Here is a 25813-nt window from a genome sequence, read left to right as displayed (position 1 = left end):
TCCCCTTCATTCTGTGCCTGCAGAGGCCCATCCGTTCCCTAGGTGGCCTGTGAGGTCTGGGTGCCGGGCGGGGGGCGCTCCTCTGTCCTCCCCCTCCTCAGCCCTGATGAGCTCCTTGTGTCATGCCAGAGCCTTAGTGGGACCACAGCCCACCTGCCCATACCCCCGGCCAGGGCTGTTATGCCCGCACTGTGTCCAGACACCGGGCTTTTAATAGCAGCTTCCTCTGGGGCTGGGCTCCCCCAACCTTCGCCTCTCACTCAGCCCAGCTCCTGACGGGGGAGCCACAGCGCCCTGTAATTACAGCAATTGTAATCTCTTTTACTAACAGGTAGATTAATAGCAAGGCAGGTTCACAAAGAGCCCCAGACAGGAGCTGCTCAGCTGCCGAGCGGGCTGGAAAGGCCTGGCACCTCGCAGCAAGGACGCACACCACCGACTCAGACGCTCGCTCCAGGCCCGAGGAGCTCGGGGCCTGCAGTCTGGGTTGGTCATGCCCCTGGGTGACCGGGGGACTCACTGGGTGACTGGGGGCAGGTGCCTGTGCTCTCCCTAGGCTTCGGTGTCCTCATGGGAGCAACAAAGAGTTTGAACTTCATAGTCCTCAGCATTTACTCTCACATCCTTGGGGTGTGACTTGCACTGACCTTTATTCACACACTCCAACCCACACCAGGACACAGATACCCACCTCCTGACACTCTGCCACACACGCACAGACACTTGACAGGGTCACACATGCCAAACACGCAGAGTTAAGGAACGAACTGAGCTTCACGAACACAGGAGCCCCGCCCACAATGGGATGGCTATGGGCCCTCTGGGAGCTGGACGCCTGCATCGTGGCCACAAGGGAGGAGGGGAAAGGCTTCTGCTGCCCCTCCCTGTCCTGCACCAGCCCCTCCTCTGCTGCAGATCACGGGCTTCCCACCAGGCCTCAGGAGTCCTAGCGAAGCTCCCACCTCACAAGGCCCAAGGATAGTTAAGTTCTGGGCAAGACGGGGCATCAGGTAGAAGCGGTAGGTGTCAGATGCCAAGACACTGCCACCTTGATGGACCAAAGAAATGTAGACAGTGATGTGGAGAGGTTCAAAGTGAATGAATACACGTGTGTGCACGCAGGTGTGACAGCCTGTGAGCAGAGCCAGTGGGGACCGAGCCCGACCAGGGCAGGCTTGCGTGCGTATGCCTGGGGACCCTGGCAGAGGAGATGGCCCTGGCCTGGAGCTGTCTGTGTGTGTCCCGGCTGTGTGGCCCTGGGGGATGCCATCTCTAGGGCACTGGGGGTGTGTGTGTGTGTGCGCGCGCGCGCGAGTGAAGACAAAGTCCACAGCTTGAAGGGCAGAGCTCACCATCCCCGAGCCTCCCCTCCAGTCATAGGGGGACACACACTTCACCAGACAGTCTCAGGGTCCTGGTGGCAGACTGTGGCACTGGCCTCAGGGATGGGCAACAGCTGCTTCCTCGAGAACTCCTGGTGCCCATGCTGGCGGCCACCACGGGCCTGCGATTCAGCGGTGGTGCTGGGGGGCTGCTGCCATTAAGGCGCCATAGCCAGCACCTGCTCACTGCCAAGCAGTCCCTGGGCTTCCCTGCCCACTCCCAGCCTGAGAGAACTGGCACCGCCATGCCTGAGGCCCTCAGGAACAGTCCCCTTCTAGCAGTGCCAACAGAGAGAGGCCTGGAAGAGGGGGCCTCAGACTCACAAGGAGACGCAGGTTGGAGGACGAGAGTGTGTCGGGTGACGTCCAGGAGTTCTTTCGTTGGTCGACAGCATGCGTCCACCAGGGGACGTGTGAGCGGATGTAACCGACGCACACCTGTGACAGGAATGGGAGTGTGGGTGCGTGAGAAGCGTGTCCGCGTGTGGTGTGTGCGAACGACGGCAGTGTCTTTCTGTGGCTCTTGTAGTGAGAACGGGATACAGCTGGGGATGTGGTGAGATGGACCCTCACATGCCATCTGTGGGCATCAAATTTCCAGACAGCAATTTCACAACATATGTGACAAGTCTTATAGACGAGAGTCTCTACCCTATGCTTGGTAATTCAACCACTGGGAAGCCTTGTCTGAAGTTCATAAACAGAGCCACAGTGCTCAGTGCGCCCAGATGTCCATCCCAGCAGAATTTACAGCTCAAAGGCCTCCACACATGAGGGACCGCATCAACTCTGGAACACTCAAGCGTCATAAGTCACTCAAAAAGCATGTCTGTATTTTTAAAAATAATCATATGTTACATTTATAATAAAAGGTAATTTCCTATTTCCAAAATGAAAAGAGAAGTCACTAGAAATGTTGGTAATTAGGGACAGCGCAGCTAATAATGAGATGCTAAACAACCATAGAGTATTTTTGAAAAATTGTGACATGTTGGAATACGCAATGGCATTAAATTTTTATAAGTAGCACGCCAAAGTGTTTCTATCACTTTTAAAAATTTTAAAACCTAAATTTAAAAAAATACAATGTTGTGCATGAATAGGTATAAAAAATGCAACAAAAGGCTATTCATGGTTGAGAGGTAGAATTTTGATAATTTTTATTTACTCCTTTAGATTTTGTGCTTTAATGATGGAATGTGCACTAGTCTTATAACCAGAAAAATGCCTTTTCAAAAACAGTAGATGTACGAGAGGCTATATGTACCTGACTCTCTCCCCAAATCACAGCAGACAGTAATGAGGTGATAGCAAACCACAGCCCTGTGGGTGCAGCCGCATTCATGTTCCTTGAGCCAGGCAGGCCTCCACCTCAGGAACTTGCATTCCTGTGTCCCAGGCCAACGGACACAGAGAAGGAAGGAAGGCGACACCCCCAACCTACCGTCACACCTGCAAACCACACTCCTGAGACAACGGGGCACCAGGCCACCCCTCCACTGACAAGGGGACCTTTGGAAGGGAAAGCAAATCTTTGAGAAAGTCAAGGACAGTCACGGGGGCCAGAGGAAAAGAGGCTCACAACAAGGGAGGAAGCAGCCGACTGGAGATTCTTAAGGCGGAGCGAGGAGAGCCGGGAATTCACTTGGAAACCAACAGAACTGACTCTAAGGTCTGAAGCCAGTGAAGGGGCAGCAACGGCAGAATCGACTTCAGAATCGGCCCAGAGAAGTGGCTCTGCGTGTGTGAGTACATGAGACACGCACTGTTCATGTTGCTTTAATAATTCATTGTTAAGAACCAAATCTAGCCACCAGAGCTGGGAGCAAAGCACCAGCTGGGGAGCGGCAGCCATCTCCAACCCAGGAGGCCTGGTCCTGAGGGGTCCCCAGGAGGGAGTGGGCAGGAAGAGCCAGCCCTGTGTCTGCACCCACAGCCGCACAAGAAGCCTGGAGGCCGGGGCTTCCGGGAAGAGGGGCGGGGGTGAGGAGACCCCTGAGCGAAAGGCAAACAATCCCCATGCCCTGAGGCTGCTCCCTGCCACCCTGTGCTGCAGGGCACCTGACAGGCAGGCTGACCAGGTGGGGAGGGCCTGGCCTGGGAGGAGTTCCTTTTGCCTGTGGGCTGGGAGTTGGCAGAGGTGGTGAGCTGGGGGGCACACAGGCCTTGCCCCTTCTATCAGGACTAGCCACAGAGACACAGGGAAGGCCGGGATGAGGGTGGGATAGGTCAAGCTGGAGCCTATGACCCCCCCCAGCAAGGGCCCCTCTAACAAGGGGTCCAGGGAGAGGGCAGCTCCTTCCCCATTTTCCTGACACCTTATTCTCATTCTCAAAAAGGGAAAAAAAACATATTTTGAGAAACCAAGTCCTTTTCAATCCATTAACTCACAGCTTCCCACTTGCCTGCCACATTCATTCCAGCCTTTCAGAAGCTTCCATCACTCCTCACCTGCCTGCATTCTCTCCTCATGATGCCCACACAGAAAGCACACCACCACTCTCCCTGGCCCCACTCCCGTCCTTTATCAGCCCCATCTCTGATTTTTATGCCATTTCATGCCTTTGCATCATCTCAAGGATGGGATGGGCTGTCGGCTGCTTCCCATCTGAAGGTAATTCAATATTCAAAATGGGTTTATGAGGTTGTATAAAACTATACTCTGGGTGAAAGCCAGATGCCAAGGCAGATAAAACATAGTCCCAGTTCCAAGATTCCAGCCTAGCAAGAGAAAGCTACAAAATTAAGTGCAAAGTGTCACAGAGGAGCAAAATTACCCGGCCCTCAGCCAAACCTGGGTCCAGCTTGCATTCAAACAAGGCCTCGCCCAGCTGACTGCTCACTCCTGCAGAAGACTCTCCAGAGGTGCCTGTCTCGTGACAAGACACATAAAGGCAGGATTTGGCACTGTGGGAATGCCCGGCCTCTCCCAGGAAGGGTGCACTGGGGAAACCAACACATGCCTGCAACCACCATCCACAAACCGGGGAGCAGGGCTCTGGCTCACCAGGGACGGCCCTGCAGCCGGAGTGCTTGGTTGGAGAGAAATACAACTCGGGAGGCCCTGCCAAGCCAGGCTGGCATTTGAGTAATTATATTAATGAATCTCCAAGTTTCAAAATCTAGTATTAGACAGTGGCTTCAGGACCATCATCCTCAGTTACTGTCCCACATGGCCAGGGACACTCCTGGGCAGCAGCATGGCTACAACAGACTGTGTGTGTGTGTGGTTTAAATTTTTTTTTTTTAATGCATGTATTTGAAACTCTGCCCATGAATAAAGTCAGAGAACTCTGGACCATCCTTGGGGCAGGGGCCTCTCATTTGGCCATACCCCTCGGGCTGGCAGTGCCCCGAGAATTACTACTCTTGTGAGTAGCAATGGCCTTTGTGTTCAAAGCCAGCACTGCTCCCCACAGAGTTCCCCTTGGGGCAGCAGGCCAGACTTGCCTGCAAACCCATGGGCCCTTCTTTCCCACCCGTGCTCATTAGCTGCCCAATTCCAAGTCCACACTCAAAAGCTGGGCTCAACACACACAAGGGGCAGCTGATCCTCCTGCTCCCGCCAACCTGGTACAGACCAGACCACTGCACTGCCATCCTGGCTGCCATCTGTGGGCCCTGTCCCAGGCCAGCAAAAATGATGACCTAGTTGGCCATGCTTTACATGTGGTCAGGGCCAGTGGGGACCAAGTACACTGCAGCCAGGTAGCAAACTAAACAGGCACTAAACACAGGTGAGAAAGAAAGAGTTTGCTATATCCTGTGAGTACAATTCATGTACGCCACGCAAAATGTAACCTGCTCCAAAGGACATCAGGTAGCTTAGAATCCAAATTTCTGTAAACCTCACACGCTCCTTCATCTGTTCCATTTGTGAGGTCTCTTTGGGTGGCGGGCTGGCCCTGGTTGCTGGGTCTGGGAAATGGGCTTTTGTGGAGACAAGTTCTCTTCCTGGGACGAGTGCCCATTGGCCTGGAGGCTGCAGCGGCCTCTTCAGGTCTATGTGGGAAGCAAGCATGTCTTGCCTCTTGGAAACTCTTTGATAGGCAATAAGGCAATAAGTAATCTTTCATTACTATTGTTTTTTTTTAATAACAGGCAAAAGATCCACACTGCCAGGTGGGGCTTACTCTCAGCATCTCCATCTTAACTGCAAAGGGACTCTGAGCCTTGAGAAGGTAGAAAGACCCTCTTAGAAGCCCCATGATTCCCCTAAAAGGTCTCCCAGCTCCACAACCCTACACACAACCAATCAAAACACAGAATACAGAGCTGCAAGAAATTCAGAGGGGAGGCTCAGCAGGGTTTGGGGCCTCTGGTAACACAGGCAAGGGAGGGCTGTCGTAAGGAGAGACACACAGGCTGTGCTCACCCACCTCCAAGGCAGGGCTGCTTGGTCTCACCACTACAGACAGTCCATGATTTCTGATGGTTTGACTCGATTTTTGACTTTATGTGGTGCAAAGCAATATGCAGTAGAAATCATACTTCAAATTTTAAATTTTGATCTTACATGTATAGGTATGGCTGAGTCCCTTTGCTGTCCGCCTGAAATTAGCACAACATGGTTAACTGGCTATACTCCAATATAAAATAAGAAGTTTTAAAATTTATTTTAATCTTTTCCTGGGCTACTGCTACTGCTAAGTTGCTTCAGTCGTGTCCGACTCTGTGTGACCTCGTAGACGGCAGCCTCCTCCGTCCTTGGGATTCTCCAGGCAAGAATGCTGGAGTGGGTTGCCATTTCGTTCTCCAATGCATGCAAGTGAAAAGTGAAAGTGAAGTCGCTCAGTCGTGTCTGACTCTTTGCGACCCCGTGGACTGCAGCCCACCGGGCTCCCCCGTCCATGGGAGTTTCCAGTTCGCAGTACCAGTACTCTTGTGATTCTGGGCAGTGGCACTGAGCCACAGCTCCCGGTCAACCAGTCAGGAGGGTAAACAACCATCACACTTATAACCTTTCTGTACCCATGTAATCGGGCATCCCAGGTGGCTCAGTGGTAAAGAACTCGCCAGCCAATGCAGGAGTTAAAGGAGACATGGCTTTGATGCCTGGGTCAGGAAGATCCTCTGGAGAAGGAAATGGCAACCCACTCCAGTATTCTTGCCTGGGAAATCCCATGGACAGAGGAGTCTGGTGGGCTACATATAATCCATGGCGTCGCAAAGAGTCAGACAGGACTTAGCGACTAAACAATACTAACAACCCATATAATCCCTCTGTTTTTCACACTTTTTTTTTATGGTATAGTATTCCATAAATTACGTAAGGTATTCATCAATTTATTATAAAATAGGCTTTGTGTTCGATGATTTTGCCCAGTTGTAAACTAGTGGAAGCGTCCTGAGCACGTTTAAGGTGGGCTAGGCTCAGCTATGATGTTCAGTAGGTTAAGTGTATTAAAAGCATTTTTGACTTACAGTATTTTCAATTTATGACGGGTTTATCAGGATGTAGCCCGACTGTCGGTTGAGGAAGATCTACAGTGACATTTGGGGCCAGGTGGTTCCTTGTTGAGAGACTGTCCTGTGCACTCGCCCTGACTCACGAGATGCCAACAGCACCCCCCCCTGGCTGTGACAACCAAAAGCGTCCACGGCAGTTGCTAAATGTTCCTGAGGGGCAAAATCGGCCCTGGTGGAAAACCACTGTTCTCAGATGACCAACCATCCTGGTTTTCAGGGGACAAAGGGCTTTCCTGGGAAAAGGGACTTTCAGCGCTGAAACCAGGAAACTCCTGGGCAAATGGGGACAAGTAGGTCACTCACCCTTCCTCCCAACTAACTTCAATCGCTCCACCTGCCATCAAAACACATTTCCTCCTCCATCTTTAGGGATGCAAGCCGCAGCTCTTCATCACTGTGTATGAAACCACTTCTCATACACCTGAAGAAATGACATCCTATCCCACAGATCCTTCTGGGGCCAAAACATCATCCTTGCCTCCTCTTCCTTTCTGAGCACCATCTCCCACGGCCATGACTTCCACGAGGCTCTCTGAGACATGCGCCGAATTGCTCACATATTTTTTATATTACTAAGGCCGAAATTGACCTAAAACCTCCTCTAGGAGCAACGGCCCCACCCTGGTGAGGACAGAACCGGGGTGCAGAGCCCTGGTGGGCACACATTTCAACTCCCCTTCAGCAAGTGGCCCGGAGCTGTGGAGAGACCCCCTAGGAGGCAGGAGGATGGAGAGAGACCATTTGGCTCTCCTGTTCTCCCCAGCACTCGGCTGAGTCTCACACGAGCTGCTAGACACAGGGACGGGACCTGAGACCCTCTAGAGAGGACGTGAAAGGACATGGAATTTTCTCCCTGGTGCTGGTTGAACACCTGAGAGTCCATTGCGCCGGGGATCCCACCTGGTAGGCCTCAGGATTAGCATCCCCCCGCCCCCCGCCCCCAAAGCTTTCTATCCGTTTGCCTCCTCCCTTTAAAGGCCTCTCTTCATTTGGTCCCCCAGGGAGCCGTCTGTTACTACAGAAACAATGATGTCATGTGGGGGGTGGGGCTGCAGGTCCCTCCTACCCCTCCCTAGCTAGGTATCACGCCTGCCTACATCACGGCTCAGAAATTTATAGCCCAGCGCTGGGTATTTATAAGGTGGCTCTGGTGTGACCACAGATTCAGAGCTGGGCTGGTGACTATTTATAGCCAGAGGATATACACTTATTACATGCCCCCCCCCACCCCGTATTCTGGGCCACGTGTTATATAACTGCCATTATGCAATAACACCCATTACATAATAATTATACACTAATGGGGATATAATCTGCAGGCGTAATAAGGACACACTCCCCAAGGCTGCACTCGGTAGGCCTCCCGCAGGCCGCCTCCAGGGATCTCTGGGTCTCTCCGCACGCTCCACCCCGTCCAGGAGTCAGCAGGTGTCACCCTGCTCCCGGCTGTCATCCACAGCCTCCCCAAGGCCATCAGACCCAGCCGCAAAGCTCTATCCAGGCTCCTTCTTCCTGTCTTGTCCCTGCCCCTGGCCTGCAAAGAACACTTCTGTCTGCTGTATCTTTGAGCCCAACACAAAGAATTAGGAAGGGGTAATTCCTGGAAGGCTGAGAGACACTTCACTCTCCATTTCAAGAAAGGAAAAAACCAGCAGCAGTCACCCCTGGAAGGAGCCTGTAGGGTCTAGAAAAGCCTCCAGCATGCCAGGCCAGTTGGCAGAGGGTTGGCCCCATGCAGAGGAGCACCCTGGCCCTCCAGGAAAGAGCTGGAAAGAGGCAAGGACTGGGGCCAAGCCAGGCCCGGTCAGGCAGGCCACTTCCCAGTGGCTCCTCCTTCCCTAGTCACCCTGCAGGGGCCAGGCTTTGCGGGGGCCCTGACCGCCGCCATCACCCTCAGCGTTACACCACTGGCAGGAATCCCCCAGAGCAGGAGCCTGGCCGGTCGGACGGCGACATGCTCTATGGTCACCCTGCTCCCAGGAAGGGCAAATAGAAACTGTCATCTCAGGGGAAAAGAGGACAGGGACTCTGCACCTGGGGTGACGGGGGACACGGGTGGAATGGGCAGGGGACAGGAAAATTTAAGACCACGATAACACATGATGGAGTCAATTCAATTAGCCTAAACATATCATCCGCTCTTAAAATAGTTACCTCTATATTTAAAAGTGATTTGATGAGAAGTTAACTGATGAAAAACTAGAAGAACCTACACAGATCTGGGAAGTAAGTTTCTTTCTGGCACAGGAGGGTGGTTTGGAGAGCCTGTCCCTTACATTTCCCTGTTGTTTAAAGTTCTAATAAAGAGTGTGTCTCACTACCATAATAAGAAAAATCAAATACATCTTTTAAAAAGAGTAGTGCCAAGGCGCAGGCGACATTTCCAGTCTCCGCATCCCATGCTGCAGAAACAAAACGCCACTCTCTGGGCTCTGGGGTTGGCCTCATGTGGTCACTGGCTCTCCCCACAGGCCCGGGTCAGCTGAGCCATAGATCCCGGTTCCCGTCCCCAGAACAGCAGCCCGGGCACCAGACAGACTGCGATGCAAAACGTCAGAAGGGACGTTCAGCAGGAGACTCAGAGCGGCACTCGTGCTTCCCAAGGGGAGAGGAGCCCCCGCGTGGTTTTAGTCCAGGGTCTTTCTGCCCAGAAAGGGGCCAATGGAACCAGACAGGAGGGGAAAGAGCCAGGGCTCAGAGGTTCTGCCGCCACTCGAGAAAACATAAATGGGTCCTAAACTGGAAGAGAGGCAAGAGGTGAATCTGGGGAACGTTTTGTCCGAATCTCTCCATTTCTTATTGGCCAGAGGATCTCAGCTGGGGCAACTCTGCCCTCAGGAATACTTGGAAACGTATCAAAGTGTTTCGGTTGTCAGACTTCCCAGATGGCACCAGTGATAAAGAACCCGCCTGCCAATGCAAGAGACGTGGGTTCAATCCCTGGGTCTGGAAGATCTCCTGGAGGAGGGTACGGCAACCCATTCCAGTATTCTTGCCTGGAGAATCCCATGGATGGAGGAGCCTGGCGGGCTACGGTCCATAAGGTCGCAAAGAGTCAGACACGACTGAAACGACTTGGCAAGTGTGTATTTTGGTTGTCGCACCTAGGGGTGAGAGGTGTATCTAGTGGATCAAGGCCAGAGATGTTGTTAACCACCCTATGGTGCACAGGACTGTCTCCATGACACAGAAGGATCCGGCCCCAAAGTCAACAGCGTCATGATTGGGAAACCCTGTTCTATGGGACCTGATTTCAATGGTTAAGAGGTGAATTCTCTATCTTCTTTGCCAGGGAAACAGGAAAATCTTCAGCAGTGAGTTATCCTCTCTCACACCCAGCCCCCTTCAGCATGTTGGAAGAGTTTTTATATACATAACCCTGAAGTTTTCAAACTTTCAAAAAAGGGTAAGAGGGAGAGTCTACGTAAATTCACCAGCATAAAAGGCAATAGAGAGCAGATTATTGCAAAACTTCCAGCGATCATCTGGTTAATTAGGATAATTATATTCACTTTTATTTCAAACTGCAATTCCAAAGACTCCCAGGAAAAAGGGCGTGACTGAGCAAGGATCAGGGATTCCCAAGATCCAGCCAAGCCTGCCTGGCCGCATACCTGGACCTCCTGCACAGTCTACCTTCCCCAGGACGGGGTGCCAAGAAGCCGAGCTGGCCAAAGCACGATGGGGGTGAGCAGCCGGCCTCCCTGCCTGGTCTGCGCTAGCATGCAGCCTCTCAGCTCAGGGGCAGGGGGCTGCCTGGCAGGAGCAGAGGCCACCGTCAAGGACGGGCCAGGTCCCCACAGTCTGTTTCCACCCTACGTGCTCAGCAGCTGGGGGAGCCCTTGAGCTGAGCCACAGGCTGGGCTCCAGCCCCTCCGTCTCAGCTCCTAGAGAGCAAGGGAGACCATGGGGACCTGTGCAGCTTTCTCCTCTGAGACCCCACCAAGGCCAGCAATCCCCATGAAGTTCAAGGAGCGGCGAAGCCCACAGAGGGGAGCCAGGGTGCTCGCTGACCGGAAACCTGGGTCCTTCTGCAGGAAACTGTGCAACCCAAGCACCCTGACATCGCTGTACTGGGTTCCCTTCTCTGTACGGTGGGGATAATGATACCTGCCCTGCCTATATCACTCAACCATTGTGAGGATGCAATCAGCCCCAGACAAGCTGAAAAGGCTCAGCCAGCTGACAAAAACGAGCTAATTCCTCACTGTCTTTCAAGGTGAAGTTCAAGCAGGTCACCTTCCAGGAAGCCTCCCAGGTCCTTGAGTCTGGTTCCCCAGTTCTTCACTACACACAAAGACCCCTGTGTGTGTCACCTGAGTGCACACGCTCACCGCTGGGTACGCAGGCTTAAAACCAGAATCGATGTTAAGAATTTGGGTGGTTAACACACGAACAGGATTCAACACGGTGCCTCGACCATAATGGACCTTCAGTGGAAAAACGGAATTAAAGCAGAGCATGGAGACCACAGGTGTGCCCTCTCCTCCACCAACAGGGCACCTGGACAAAGCAGTGTCCCTTAAGTTATCACGTGTCCTCCAAATTAATAACAAGCGATGCACAGAGATCTCTTCTCAATACTCTGTATTTATCTATATGGGAAAAGAAGCTAAAAAAGAGTGGATATTTATGTAACTATAACTGATACGCTTTACTATACAACTGAAACTAACACAACATTGTAAATCAACTATGCTCTGGTTAAAAAAAAAAAAAAAAAATGATGGTCCTGACCCTGGCACAGTGGCATGCCAGGTCATCATTAAGACATCAAAAGTGAGGAAGAGTCAGAACACCCCCCACCACTGATAGCCAACCAGCCACGGTGGCTGCTGGGGGCACAAGTCACTTGGAAGACAGGCCCACAAAGGGCAACCCTAGAATATTTTCTTAAACCCCCAGAAAATCAGATATTAGACATGCATACAAACAATGTAAGGAACCCAGGTACCCAGGTAGGGAGGGGGTGAAGCCCAGTCCAGCCAAACCCCCCTGCTGCCACCCCTCTGCCTGCTGGGACCCTTTTCTAATGCCAACAACTCTTCGGCTCAAACATGCTTAAAATGGCGACGGCGGCCTGCAGGGCCAGGCGTTTGTCGTACTGTTTGCCACGGTGCCCTCAGTGCCAAGAAAAACCTATCATGAGAAATGCCATCAGCTATATTTATCTATCTCTCAGCCCCCCAGCCTCCTCCTTCCGTCTGCCAAGCAGGCCTGCGGAGCCCCCCTCACCCAGTGGGCACACTTCCCTGTTGCTGACGCCCGTGACCACCTGCCCAAGCCTCGCTTTCCGGCTCTCTCTTCCCCAGCCCCGGCAACCAGGCTCCATACAGACACAGCAACCAACAAGCTGCACCACTTCTCACTGGTACATCAGGTGTGCCCACATGAGCTTAAGGTCATGCACCCACATAGGTGCTAATCACCACGTCTGTGGCCCCAAACCACGGGCACTGGTGGTCCTCCGTCTCCTTTCAGTCTTGGCTCCCTTCTCGTAAGCCAGAACCAGCCTGCCCTCTGTGAGCCGTGGGCCGGATCCTCTGGAAGGGGAACCCATGCCGCACCATCTCAGAGGCCACTCATCATGTGGAGACAAGAGGCGTGGGGTGAACATGTGAGCCTGGGAGGACAGGGGCTCCTCCTGGGCCTGTGTACCATTGCCGGCAGGATGCCCGGCTGGAGGGCAGACCTCTCAGCCCCCCAGTTCCCAGATGGAGAGTGGGGAGCCCCCGCCTGTATTCCAGAGTGCTAAGAGTTTCCAAGGAGTCTACATGTTAAAAGGACTCCCCCCATCCCCCTCCCATCCATCCAACCAAGAAGGCCACGGCAGAATCTGGGATGATAAAGGGAAAACGGCAAAGTCAAGGTTCAGGACCTTTCAAATCCTACAGCTGCTGGGGATGCGGCTCACAGGGGGAATGTCCTTCCATGCCAGGCACTTCCGACCTTTCCTTACACAAGCAGCAGGGCTCCTAGCTGATCCTTCCCACCTTCAGGCCTAACACAGAACATGTGAAGGTGAATTGGCGACTGTATCCTAAGCCCCCTTGCTTCAGAAGGCAGTGCCCACACCCCGTCCCAGGCTTCTCCCCAGAAGGTTGCCTCCCGCCTCTGAGCCCCTCACTCAGAAAAGAGTTCCTGGGAGCCAACTCCTCTGAGAATGAAGCAACCCAAATAAAAATTTTAAAACCCAGAAGCTCTTTCTCTCCTGCCCCCTCCCCCTCCACTGGCAAATGAAAACAAACAAGAAATCAAAGAGGTCTTTTGTGTGAGCACCGCGCTGACACTGCTGGGGCCTTTGAAAGGACTTCTGAATCGGACACTGAAGGATAAAATAACTGAAGCGTGGCAGCTCCTGAGACAGGGGGTGGGGTAGGGGTGGGACTGACGGGGCAAAGAGAAAGAGGGGTGGGGAGGGAGACACCTCCTTCCCAGGACAGAAAGGGGGCTGTGTAGCTGTACCTTCTCTGCTCAGCGGCTGCAGGACTCCAGGACAGAGGGGGACCAGGGCACAACCTTCTACCCCTTTGGCCTACCTTCCTCAGCATCCCAGGTCCCTGCAACTCTAGAAGGCGCTGAGATGGGCCCTGCCTCCTCCTTCACAGCCCACCTGGAGCTGTCCTGTGAAGCCCTGAGGGGTCTCCCTTCACCTCTGGCATGGATCACTGTTCACATCTATTGGTCAGTGCCTTCTAGAAATTATCAGGGGACCTTTGCTCAAACCTTGCAGACCGCATGCAAGAGTCTCTCATCCTTAGAAGGGCCTTGCTCACAGTAGGTTCACCAAGTGCGCATGTATTTCATGAATAAAGAAAATTCAACCATCTTCCTGCAGTGCCAGAAAGTAAGCCGAAGCCTCAGGAAGTCCTTCCTCATGTCTGGCCCCCAGCCCTCCTGCTATAGAGCGGCCCCGTTTCCTCTGGGTGGGCGGTGGAGCACAGCTGGTCACCATGCTTGGGCTCCCAGGTCCCCTCTGGCTTATTCATGGGCCAAACTCTGCCAGCTCAAACTCAGACAAAGGTAGTTCTTTTTTTCCCCCTTGAGCTACAGCTTCCAACTCAGCCATGACAGTGAGCACTCCACCAGGACGACCTGCACATCGCAGCCAGCGGGGACCCCTGACCGGCTGGAGGGACACACTATGAACAAAGGGGTTAAGAGCAGATGGTTAACAGAGTCCTAGAATGAGACCAGCCTGGGGGGTCTGGGCATCTCTGATCTCGTCTTTGGGGTCACCCCCTCAGAAGTCAGTCTGAACTGTATTACCCCTTCACACCACCCAGATCCAGGGACCCCATGTCACAGTAACAGAGTAAAGGCGGCCTGGGCAGGCTTCTCAGGTATGCAGCCTAGGCCATCACGCAGACCCCATGCTTGGTTTAATGATCTAACTATCGTCTCTTTGTAGCTCCTAATCATTTTGAACTAGGAATCCCTCATTTTCATTTTGCAAAATATGTAGCTGGAAGGCCTAGCAAATCGTGTGGCTACCTTGGGATCTGCTCAAACTTGGAGTTTCCGTGTCCCGTATAGAACGCTCCAGTTTAAGAGGGCCTCCAGGGGGTGATGACCAAAATGGCAAGGGAGCAAGGAGCTGTGTCAAATGTGGGAGGCGTGAGAGACTGGCAGTGTTTGCCCTGGAGAAGCGACAGCTTCCTGGGAAGAGGGGTGGAGAGGAACTGTGAGCCCTGTCTCCAGCACTTGAAACCCTTCTGTGTTACAGAAAAATAAGCTTTCACCTCGTTCGACCCTTAAGGCAGAAATAAAACCAATAGGTAAAGGTGACAGGGAGATGTCCTAGGGCTCAGGGAGTTGTAACATCAGAATCGCAGCAGCCGTCATCCACTGCTTGCTTGCTATGTGCCAGTATCTTTACATGTTAGCTGTTCAGTCCCTTTAACCATGCTCTGAATTAGTTGAACAGCAGACTTTTACAATGACGGAAGCTGATCCTTTAACCACAGTGACATCTCTTCTGGGACACTCTCAAAGGCACCTAACCCTACACGGGTGTATCTTGCTGGTTTTAGGAATCTGGTAACTGGGCTCCACAGTCTTCAACAGCCCTGGCACCAGATGGTGCTGCCTCAAAAACAGACCAGCACCCTTTCTGGGCCTGGAAACATGAGGCATGGGTGAAGAGGCACTGGGGCCTCAGGAGGAGCAAGGCCTCTGGAGAGGGCAGCTGGTGTGCCCTTGGCCACTCCCATGCACTCACACCAGAGCCACCAGATGGGGCCAGGCATCCAGCAGAAGCCTGGGGGACACCACTTGCGCCGACCACATCTTATCGGGGCTGACATGGCGGGCCAATGCTCTCCGCTACCGAGGAAGCCCTCGCTTGGACCAGAAAACCGGCGCTCACTGAAAAGCCCCAAGCTCTGAAACAGACAGTGAAAACCAGGGAGCTCTTATACTGAGAAGGGCAACTCTGCACTTGAGAAAATTCACTTGGACAGATCCTTGGGTGCTAATCCATTTCCTGCGACAGGTAAGGCCCACCTGTCCTCAGACCTGGAGATAAGGAGGGAGGCAGAAGCTCCTTTTGGAGCAGCACATTGACCGACGCAAGGGAACACAGCCTGCCGAGCCCAGACAGGGAAACTCTACAGGAGAAACCATCAGGTCCCTTCCACAACAACAACCCAAAAACTTCCAGGAAAGAAACCAATATGAAGAAGGAGGAAGAAGGGGAGGATCGCCTAGAGAGCATGAGACTTCCAAGACGGAGCAAGCCACTTTAGCGCATGAACCTGATCAGAATCCTGACCTACACAAACAAAATTCGGAGACTATTAGGGAAATGTGAACACTGCCCAGCTAAAGAAACCATTTTCAGTGTGATAGTGATACTACGTTTCCATTTTTCAAGAATCTTTATCTTTAGAAACATGCAGAAATATTAAACACAGGAGAAGCTATAAGGCCTGGATTTTCTTCTAAACAACCCAGAGTAGGTGGCCATCAGCGGCTGTGGCTGGATCGAAACTAACCATAAGTTGGCACTGGTGATGGGGGTTCCTTCTATGTGTAAATTTCTCTGTAGTGAAAAAGCAGAGATAAAGAAAAGAGCCACCCCCTGAACACCTGGACTTAATAGGCCTCCACTGTGAGCCTGTTGGAGGGATCTGATGGGGAGAAGCTGACGTTTTCATTCAGTAAAGCATTTTATTACTTTCAGATTTTTTTTTTCTCTTCTAGGATGGAGGCCTAGATTAAGGATGGTCTGAAGATGCCCGTTTACCTTCAGATCCTGGCAGAAGCTTTGGGGAGAGTATAGCCATGCTTCCAGATCAGTTCAGCCACCCTTCCTTACACAAGCATCTTTCCGCCTGGCCCCAGGTTCTCCTCTGTCTCCAGCCACTGCCCTGGGACACCCCCTTTGAATGGAAGGACAATGTCAAAAATGTACAGCCTCCTTCCCATGGCAGTGCTCTCCGACCCGGTTCTGCTTCAACATACCCTCCTGAATGGGAAAGGTACCCAGCAGGAAGGCCACCCTCATGAAGGGTGCAAAACACTCTGAGTGGCCTCTTAGGGCCCTGTGTTCCGGGAGCGGGGCTCTTGACGTCACATACACTCGTCCTTTAGTCCCTCTCAACCATGCCACTTCTTAAAGCTTCATGTGAGACAAAACAAGGGCCCAGAAGGGCCAGGGATGACGGATGACAATGGCGCCTGCAGGGGAAGCCACACCCCCAAGCTTACGATCACAAGTCTGCTTGTCATCAAACCTGGCACACCAGTTCAGCCCAGATCAGGTTCTTCAGCCATTTGAAGGGAAGGACAGCATTTCTTTTAGAATCTAAAGTAACCCTTGTCTGAGCCCTTGCTGCCCCAGCCACCAACCCTGGTTTATACTGGAAGGAAGGAACAAGTGGCACCTTACTGAGTAGATCTTCGCATGGACATGGAAGAAGAAGGTTGTACTATTGGACTGGCACTGTTGGGGGGCTCAGCCAGGAGAAGACATCTGCGAGTAAACTGGAGTGGTTTGGAGAGAAAGCCATGCCCACCATTCCATGCAATCTCGAGCCAACTACCCAAGGCCCATGGGTAGGCCACACCATATCCACTTACCCCCACTCCCTCAGAAAGGTGCCCTTGAGTTAAAGCAATTTCAGCAACAAAATTCCTACCTTCCTGGAAACAATCTGGAGTCCAGGGACCTGAACTGTTGACAAATTATAAGAAAACATCCTCATTTCTCCACTCAGCTTTTGTCAAGGAACTCAGCCTCAGCTGGGACAGAGGGGGCCAAGACTACATGTGATGGGCATGGATTTACTCATATTCCTGAGAAAGTCTTCTCATTATGTCTAGCAGGCAAGTAGGGGTGCCACCCTTCTCCTTATACCTGCCTGGTCAGTTCAGGAGCCAGCTGGCTGGTCAGGAAACAGTCTCCATCACACATACTTCACCCTACCTTGGCCCCCTGCTAGCAGCAGTAAAAAATACGACCTAAAATAAAAGAAGTCAGGGAAATAGCTCAGCTACAGGATCCAGCTACAGAGCAAGGTAGAGGAAGCTGGCTCAGGAGGAAGATGGGTATTGGTTTCACCTTAGGGGCCCTAGGTCCAAAATTGGAAGGTACAGCAGCCCCTCTAAGAGGAGCTATCTGATAGACGCAAGCTCAGGTCTTCAAGTCTGCCCCAATCCACTTCCAATACCACTACCTCCCATTCTGATTTGCTGCACAGACAGAGAAGCAGGGAATAACTTTTAATTTTTGCTTTGGTCTCCTTTCCAGAAAGAAAAAAGATGAACAAGGAAGAGGACCAGCAGTTGGTCATTCTTTGTGAGGGGGCTATGATAGTCACACAGGGCCAGGTACAGGCCTAGAAAGATCGACAGAGGGAAATACAGTGGGGGGGGGGGGGGAGGGGGTGGTGTCCACTGCCTCCATCCAACCACCAAAGCCACTTCTCAGAAGAGAGAATGAGCAAGAAGAGAGGCCTAAAATATCACCTTTTCCTCCTCCTGAGTTTCCCAATATATAAACTCTCAGTGCTAATCCGAATCGAGTCCTCAACCCTGACGCAATACTGAAAGTGCCCCAAAATTTCCTTTTTGGATTAAGTCATCTCTCTCCTCCCAACATCCCAAACAGGCAAGGGGGTAACCACAGCAGAAAAGTGAGTTGCTTTTCTTTTTTGTGAATGAACAGGAAGGAAGATACACACACACACACATATTTGCGGGGAAAGAACATTCACTAGAGTTGAAGTTAAGCCACATTCTCTTACATTCGCATGAAGAGAGAAAGAAGGGGGGAAAAGGAGGGGGAAACGTTGGAATGGTGGAAAGGAAAAAAAAAAACACAGAAAGAGAAAGGTTTGGTAGCCCTCTCATTACAAGTTGGTTGGGCATAATGTAAACACACTTCTGCCTTGCTTAATCACAGAGTGCCGCCCGTTTAGGTTTCAAAGGCGGCAGTAAATTGGGCGTAGCTGAGTGGAGGCTAAAAATTAACCAGCCATCTCTGTTTCAATTTGTAAGAAAACAAAAGCGGAAAGAAATTATAAAAAGGGAAAGGGTAGGGAGGGAAAAAAAAAAAAAAAGGAACAGAGGAGAACTGAACCACCGCAACCCAAAATGCAGGGTGAAATTGGAAAAGCAAAGAGGAGAGAGAACACAAAAGGAAAAGGAGATTTTGCAGAGTTTTGATTGTTTGTTTCTTTAAGACCTCTTCCACTGCAATGCTTGCTCCCCCCCACCCCCAGCAGAGGTGTTGGGGCTTGGGGCATCCACTCCCGGAGGGTCTCACTACTTCAGCTGAGACCCGCAGGGGAAGGGGCGGTAAAGGGGAAGAGCGCAAGGGAGCTCTGCTCATTTTCACTCTCTACGAAATCGAATGACTTTTCTCCTCTCTGTCAGCCAAATCCCAGCCAAAACAGCTCCTGCCTGGGCATCTGGGCCCCAGAATCTGCCCGCCTCTGCCTTCTTTCCTCTTTTCTATTCATTCTGTTTCAGATCCCAGGGTTTTACACGCCCCTCTCTCCACCGAACCACTGCCCACCCCGCTTGTGCCAAATCTGGCTTCTCCCCAGGACTTGAAGGGAAGCTGCAGGAAAGCCGGTAGGTACCTGCCCCCCAATACTTTTTCTGACTCATTTAAAATCAGAGCAAGGAGAGGTGGGTTGTTTTTTTTTTTTTTTTTTTTTTTTTGGTGATGGTGGTGGTGTTCCTCAGAAACTCTCACCATCGCGGGCATCCTGGCCCCAGTCCTAGGACCTGCAGCGTCTTTTGAGTCCTCCAAAGATGGAGAAGCACGAAAATCAAATCGGTAACATGGCAAATGAGCAGAGGAAGAATGGAGCAAGTGGAGGGAAACAGAAGGGAAAGGGGAACATCAAAGGAGCTGCAGGCCTCAGCAGAACGGGTGCACCAGTTAGGCCCCTGGTGTGTCCATGCAAGGATCCCTTGGAAGGAAGAGGTACAATAAACAGAACAAATGCCAGCAAGTAAAATAAAATGGGGCGGAGGGAGAAGGGGGCATTGAGAGCGACCTACCCGGAGTGTGGACAAAGTAAGCCAGATAAAGATCCAGTTCTTTGATTGTGACTCCAATGTGATGTGGCTGCACGCACAGGCCGGGGTTCGAGCACTGGGGCGACTTGTAGAGCCGCTCCCCGTCAGTACTTTCCAGGGGGATTCCCTTAAACAAAATCACCATGACCAGGTCCAGCCTCCACACCTTGTCGGCCTGGCGAAGGCAGTCAATCCGCCGGATCTTGCCCTTCTGGTCGGGGTTGGAGAGCACACAGCACGGGGGCTTCTTGCCCGTGATGGTCAGCACAAAGTCCTCCCGGAACTCGGGCCGGATGTCTTTGCGCAGCTTGGCCAGCAGCCGGGATGCCCACTTCTGCTTGATCTCGGGCTTCTCGCCCAGCAGCTCGTCCTTCACCGCCCGCTCCTCGTCCTTCGACATCCGCTTCTCGTGCTTCTTGAAGTACTTGCGCTTCCGCGCCTGCAGGTTGAACCAGGTGTAGGAGAAGGCGCGGACGTGAGGCAGCAGCGCCTCGATGAACGGGTGGAACTCATCCTGCAGGCGGCAAGCCGGGAGCATGCGGGGCGAGGGGAGACGGGAGGAGGGGAAGACAGGGTGAGGGGGGGGAAAGAGAAAAGGAGAAAACAAGCGTTAGAAAGGGGGCACAAGGAAAATCGCCTTCTCCTCCTCCTCCTCCCTCCCCCCCCCACGACAATTTTCTCTTGCAATTGTTCTAGGAAAGTGTGGTCTGGAGCCGCCACCAGCCTAGCCTGCCGCTCGCTCCCATCTCAGCCTCAGCAGCCAGACAGAGACACCCAGAGCCTGAGCACACACCTATTCTCTCTCTCTCTCTCCCTCACTCACTCACACACACGCGCGCACAGACAACGTTGCCGTCCACACACACACACGCTGCTGGTATCCCCGCCAGGCTCTGTCGCGCCCATGACATCTCCATGTTCTATGCAGTCTCGAACTCGTGTCAGCTCGCCCCGGCACGAAGTCCAGTCTGCCCGAATGCCCGTGGACGCACACGCGGGGCAGGCGAGGGCCGCTTCACGCCCCGACACCGGTAGGTTTTTGGCCACCCCCAGAAGAGCGAACATGACATCCACGAGTCAGCGAGCCAGGAAACGGATTTGGCTTCCCCCTCCCCAGGCTGTTTTCATTCTCTCTTCTGCTCCGATTGGAACATCCACCCCAGCATTTTTTAAATCAGATCTAAATCCTAAATATGTGATTTCAGCTTTGTTATCGACACCAATACTAATGTTAACCACAGTCATAAGGAACAAAACGCTTCTTGTTAGCACAAATAAGGTGGTGGTCTCAGCCACAGTAGGGTTAAAAGCTACGGGGGGCATCCTGTGCCCCGTCCCCACTGACCCCTTCACCCTCTTTCCCACTCAGTCAGGTGACAGAGGGCCGGGCTCTCGCTTTTTGTTTTTTGTTTTTTTTTTTTTTTTCCTTTTTTTTCTTTTTCTTTTTTGCTTGTTTGCTTGTTTGAAGTTTAAATAATAATTGATTTCTGTTTACAAAAATAAAACTGGAAAAAAATAAATAATTACCATTGATCTGAAGCACCCGGCAAAGCCCAACGCCCGATTCTGAGCTTCTGGACTCAACAGAGTTGTGAGTTGGGGGCGGGTGGGGGGAGGGGGCGGGGGAGGAGCAGGGGAGGAAGGTAAATGTTTTAAAGGGGGTTATTATTGGTGTTCTGGGGACTAGGGGCCGGGCTTGGGTGGATTCTCAAACCCTTCCCCCTCCCCCCCCCATGCTCCACTGCACAGAAGGGGGAAATTAATATTTTTTTTAAAGGAGCAAAAAGAAAGGTCAGGGATAGCAAGCAGAGAGAGGGAGCGAGTCGATTACCACACACGCCAGGTAAACAAAAGCCAACAAAAAAAAATTTCTTTTTTCAGTTTCACCCCCTGTGCATCCGCTTCCAGCTTTTTTAAAAAATAAATAAATAAAAGAAAAATATACAAAATTTAAAAGTCAAAAACCTACCTCCCACCCCACCCCACCCCCAACACACAACACGCCCTACCCCACCCCTGTGCAAAACAAAAACAAAAACAAAAACGGGGGTGGGGGGAATCGGCAGCTGAAGAAAAAGGCTTTCGGCTTTGGCAGCGGCACAGGGGTGTAAACTTCGGGCTGCCTCCCTCCGCCTCTGAGCCTGATCGCAGGCAGAGGGGGAGCTCACAGATTCCCGGGGAAGAGGACGAGTTCGGACCGGCTGCAGACCGTCGCTGGCAGAAGCGTGCAAAAGAGGGAGGGAGCGAGGGAGGGAAGGAGGGAGGGAAGGAGAGAGAGAGAGGGAGAGAGGGAGGACGTGGATGGGGCTGTGTGTGTGAGTGTGTTGTGTGTGTGCGTGTTTGTGTGTATGTGTGTGCGCTGGTTGGGTTTGGGTTTTTTTTTTTTTTTTTTTTTCTTCTTTTCTCTCTCTCAAACTCCCTCTCTCTCTCCCCTTTCATGCTCAATCCCCATCCATTCGCTGGTGCCAAAGCCAGTAAAAAGGGTGGGGGGGGAGAAAGGGGGGAGGGAGACAGAGAAGGATCCACCTATTTGGCAATGAGACATCCTCGAGCAGCCAATGGCTGCGTCCAAGGGGAGGAGGGAACCGGGAGAGCGGAGAGGGTGGGGAGAGCCCCCGGCAGTTGGAGACCAAAAACAATTTGCCCAATCGACAAGTTCACGTCTAATGAACAAGCAAAGTCCAGCAGTTATGAATTTTTCATTCCAGGCTCCCACTCGGGTCTATTTGGCAGTGGCCACCCAGCAAATCTGAAGGGGGTTGAGGGGGACTGGGACTGAGAAAGACATAGAATTTTTTTTTAAGCCAGAAAAATAAATAAATAAAGGCCTGACTCCGGGCGGGCTGGCGGGCGGGAGGGAGCCCCAGAAGGCCTTGGGGAAAGCAGCTGCGCCTTCTCTCTGTGTTTTGGTTTCAGTCTCTTTCTCTAAGACCCGCACACTCTTTTTCTGGTTCTATTTCTTTTTTTATTTATGGGACGCACAGGGGCGAGTGGAAGTTTTCCTCCCCGGCCATACACACGAGCCTGCCTGCCGGGCTATGAATAGAAAGAGAAGAAGAAAGAGAGCTTGGAAAGTGCCCATGCCAGCAGCACTTCCAGGGCAGGGACCCGGCGCCCAGGGTGCGGCCACCCCTTCCCCCAGGCTGGCGGCGCTCCCCGGAGCGCTCCCAGACTGGGAGGCAGGCCCCCAGCACTGCCCGGCCTCCCTCTCCCCAGCCCCCATCCAGCTCGGTGCCTCCCTCGGCCCACACCCAGCCACACACGCTCCATTAGCGGTGAAGAGGGATGCCAACGCAGTGCAGCTCCGATGGAGAAACTGCAACAGTTTATTAAAATAGCCTCCTGTCACAGCACTCCGCTGACAAGCACTACACTCAGCCACAAACACAGCAGCCAACCCCAGGGGGAAGTGACAAAGGCAGGAAGGTGGACACGACTTCCAGACCCTGAGCCTCGCCACCGCCACCCCCGAACCACCAGTGCCTCCTAAACTCTTAGTTCTTTGCGCTCTCCAGCTCTGCCTGCTCCCCTTGCTCTGTGTTTAGAGTTCCTTGGCTGGAGGAGGGTGAACACTCACCTATGCCCTGTTCAATTCAGATTAAAGGGCCCAAACCATACGGAGCAAGGTATAAGAGCATAAAATAAGAAACCTAATGGAAGGGAGGGAGCTAAGAAAGGAAACAAGGCAGAAGAGAGCCCTGTCAGGAAACGTGAGACAGCCTTGGGGAAACCGAGTCACCCGAACGCGCTCCCCGGGGGTCCCTGCTCTGGGCCTTCCTCCCCAGGGAAGGGGAGCATGGGGCAGGGCAGCCAGGAGTGTGGAAGTCTCCGCGGGGTCCTTTCTGGTAGGGGCTCCGGAGCAGCCAAGCTTTAGGCCTTTGTAAAGCAGTTAAGGAGACAGTTATTAAAAAAATGGAAGAGCGGAGGAGGAGGTTAACACCGACTGAGAGAGGCTGACCCTACTCAGAAACCAGTTCCTACAGCTGTCCTCTCCCCAGGTGAGGCTCAGCCCTCAGCTGGCAACAGAAAGGTCACTGCTCACTCTCGCCCCTTTCTTCCCCATCTGAAACCCTCAGTGGCCTTTAAGCCCAGCGGAAAGATTCGAGGAAGAGGGCCAGGGGTGTGCCCCAACAGAACATGCAGCCCTGAGCCATTGCTGGACCCAGACAATGGGGAAGGCGCCACCCAGCACCTGGTACCCCAGGCCAGGCCCTGACTGGCCTGAGTGAGGTCATGGGCGGCCCGAGAGAAACAGTTAAGAGGGGAGAGAGCAAGAGGCAGGTGTCACTGCAAGACAGGCCTCTTAGGGTGGCATTCAGTAACTAACATCACGTTAATAACCACCTTCGGTCCAGTTAGCCAAGGATGTTAGCTGAGTAACATAAGATACCAAACCTTGCCTCTCCATCTCAAGATGAGATGAAACAAAAAATAAGTAAATGAAGTCAAGATGAGATGGTAGAAACTACAAGTGAGTTTATATTTGGCATGGTGTGTTTCTCTGGTATTTTGATTCATACTAAATGCTGGACACCGAACAGAAAATGGCCAGAGTGAGCCTCCTGAAAAATTGTATCATGCTCCCCTCACAGACCACCCTGCCAGGTGCTCAACATGGGTCAACTCTGAATCCCAGTGGTACAGTTGGGCAGGTGGCAGGGGAGACAATGGGTAGAAGGATTCCACTGGAAGTTAGGGAAACAGGACAAGATCTTGGATGAAGGGAGAGGTCAAAGGTCAATGGAATAGTGGAGAGACTGGACAGAAAAGTGGCCCCGGACAACCAGGGGAGTGTCTCAGTGGAGCCTGGGGACCCACTGTGCCCCCTCAACTCTCCCTTAACAGTAGGAGCAAGCTGGCCCTTCCCAGGGGAGGTACGGGGAAGGAGAACAATCACCATTTGTCCTTCACTTGCCCTGCTGGTGGGGTGGCCAGCAACCTTGAAGGTGGGCTGAGGGACTCCCGGGCAGCACTCTCCCCTCACCCTGCTCCTTCAGAGGGAGGCCTTCCTGGGTGAGCAGCCAGGGGAGGGTGGTGAGAAGATCTCTCTCCCTCCTGCGGGGCACACTGAGAAGAATTGCTAGGGTTCCAGGAGAAACACTTGGCGTGCCCCACCCCTATAGCCCCCTCCTCCTGAATGCCACTGGTGGCAGCTCTGGGTCCTGGACACGCCCCCCAGAAGCCCCAGACAAAAGGGAACTGTCCCCCTTTTGTTACAAGAGCAGAGAGGCTCCTTCTGGAAGATTACCTGTCCCAGACCCAGCCTCCTTCTCTTCTCCCCTTGGTCTCAGGTCTCGGCTAGGAGCTCAGATACTCTGCACCCTGCACCCCGAAGACAGCCAAGACACACTCACACCAAAAAAACCCTCTGAGGATTCAAGGCTTCTCCAGGGCTGAGTCACCCACAAATGCAAGGGCTCAGGGGCTGGAAGGAGCAAGGGGACAGGCAGGCCTTGGAGGAGAAGGAGAGGGGAGGGAAGAAAGGGAATGAGAGAAAAAGCAACGAAGGGGTAAGGAAGCCAGTGATGCTGGTGAGAGAGCAGTGAGCAAAAAAAGAAAATTGAAGACAACAAAGGAAAAAACTTAAGCAAAATTTGGAAGGGAAGGTATTTTCCCTCATTTAAAACAAAAATCTGAGAAGTCAGAGATTAGACTTTTAAAATTCACATGAGCTTTTAGTTTGTGGAAAGGAATTTTTCTGCCTTTGCTCGAGAAAGGCCTCTCTCATTACTGTCACGTATATAGAATTTGATTTTTTTTTTTAAGCAACAGTTTTCACGGAAACATTTCTGAAATACCCGTGCTGGTTTTAGCCATCACTAGGAAAAATGTGCCTTCAAAAGAAAAAGAATGAACAGGCCGCAGGAAGGAAAAAAAAAGAGGAATAGGGAGAGGGAGAAAGAAAGAGAGAAGGAAGACCAATACTGAGAAAAACAAGCTGGGCCCAAAACTGCAAAAAGAGAGGACAGAGAAGGAAGGAAAGAGGACACAGCTGAAAAGGAAAAATGAGCAAGGAGAAAAGATAAGGACTCTAGGACAGGGGCGAAAAAAGAGAAAAAGAAGAGGACGAGGAAGAAGGAAAACTAGCTAAAGTGACTGCTTCTAGCTTGAGAAAGTTAAATGTGTCATTTTTCCAAAAATCGACAGAACCAAAGAGGCCTTGTGGATTATTTGAGGGAAAACAGGGACATGTGTACAGAATCTCACTCATATAGACAGTATTCAAAATCTTCAAGGAAACAAAATAATTTTCCCAGCCTGAGACAGGTTTTGCAGTTGACTTATACCTGCCAATAGTGAAACATCTAGAAGTGCAAAAAACTGATGTCTTTAAAAACGGGGTCCCTTGTTTGGAGGTCACCTTATCTTAAAAAAAAAAATTCTTTTTGTCTACATCCTGCCTTCTTTAAGGCTCAGATTTATTCTTT

General features: G+C 52.1%; 1 protein-coding gene across 7 annotated transcripts in view; it reads right to left on the bottom strand.

The window, feature by feature from the left end:
- The window catches only part of NFIX (nuclear factor I X), a 98278-nt gene that overhangs the window by 50525 nt on the left and 21940 nt on the right, over positions 1-25813 (bottom strand). For 4 of the 7 annotated variants that reach the window (XM_025293637.3, XM_025293639.3, XM_044948201.2 and 1 more), the window contains one exon: positions 19368-19899. In XM_025293637.3, the coding sequence (XP_025149422.2) occupies positions 19368-19899 (532 nt within the window). Of the gene's footprint in view, positions 1-19367; positions 19939-20251; positions 20318-20912; positions 21070-25813 lie in introns of those variants that run through there. The other 3 variants (XM_006041793.4, XM_006041792.4, XM_025293640.3) reach the window with 3 other exon arrangements.

The sequence above is a fragment of the Bubalus bubalis genome, chromosome 9 (genome assembly GCF_019923935.1).
Source record: "Bubalus bubalis isolate 160015118507 breed Murrah chromosome 9, NDDB_SH_1, whole genome shotgun sequence".
Lineage (NCBI taxonomy): Eukaryota > Metazoa > Chordata > Mammalia > Artiodactyla > Bovidae > Bubalus > Bubalus bubalis.
Note: the sequence above shows the minus strand (reverse complement) of the source record. Positions and strands in the feature narration are given on the sequence as shown.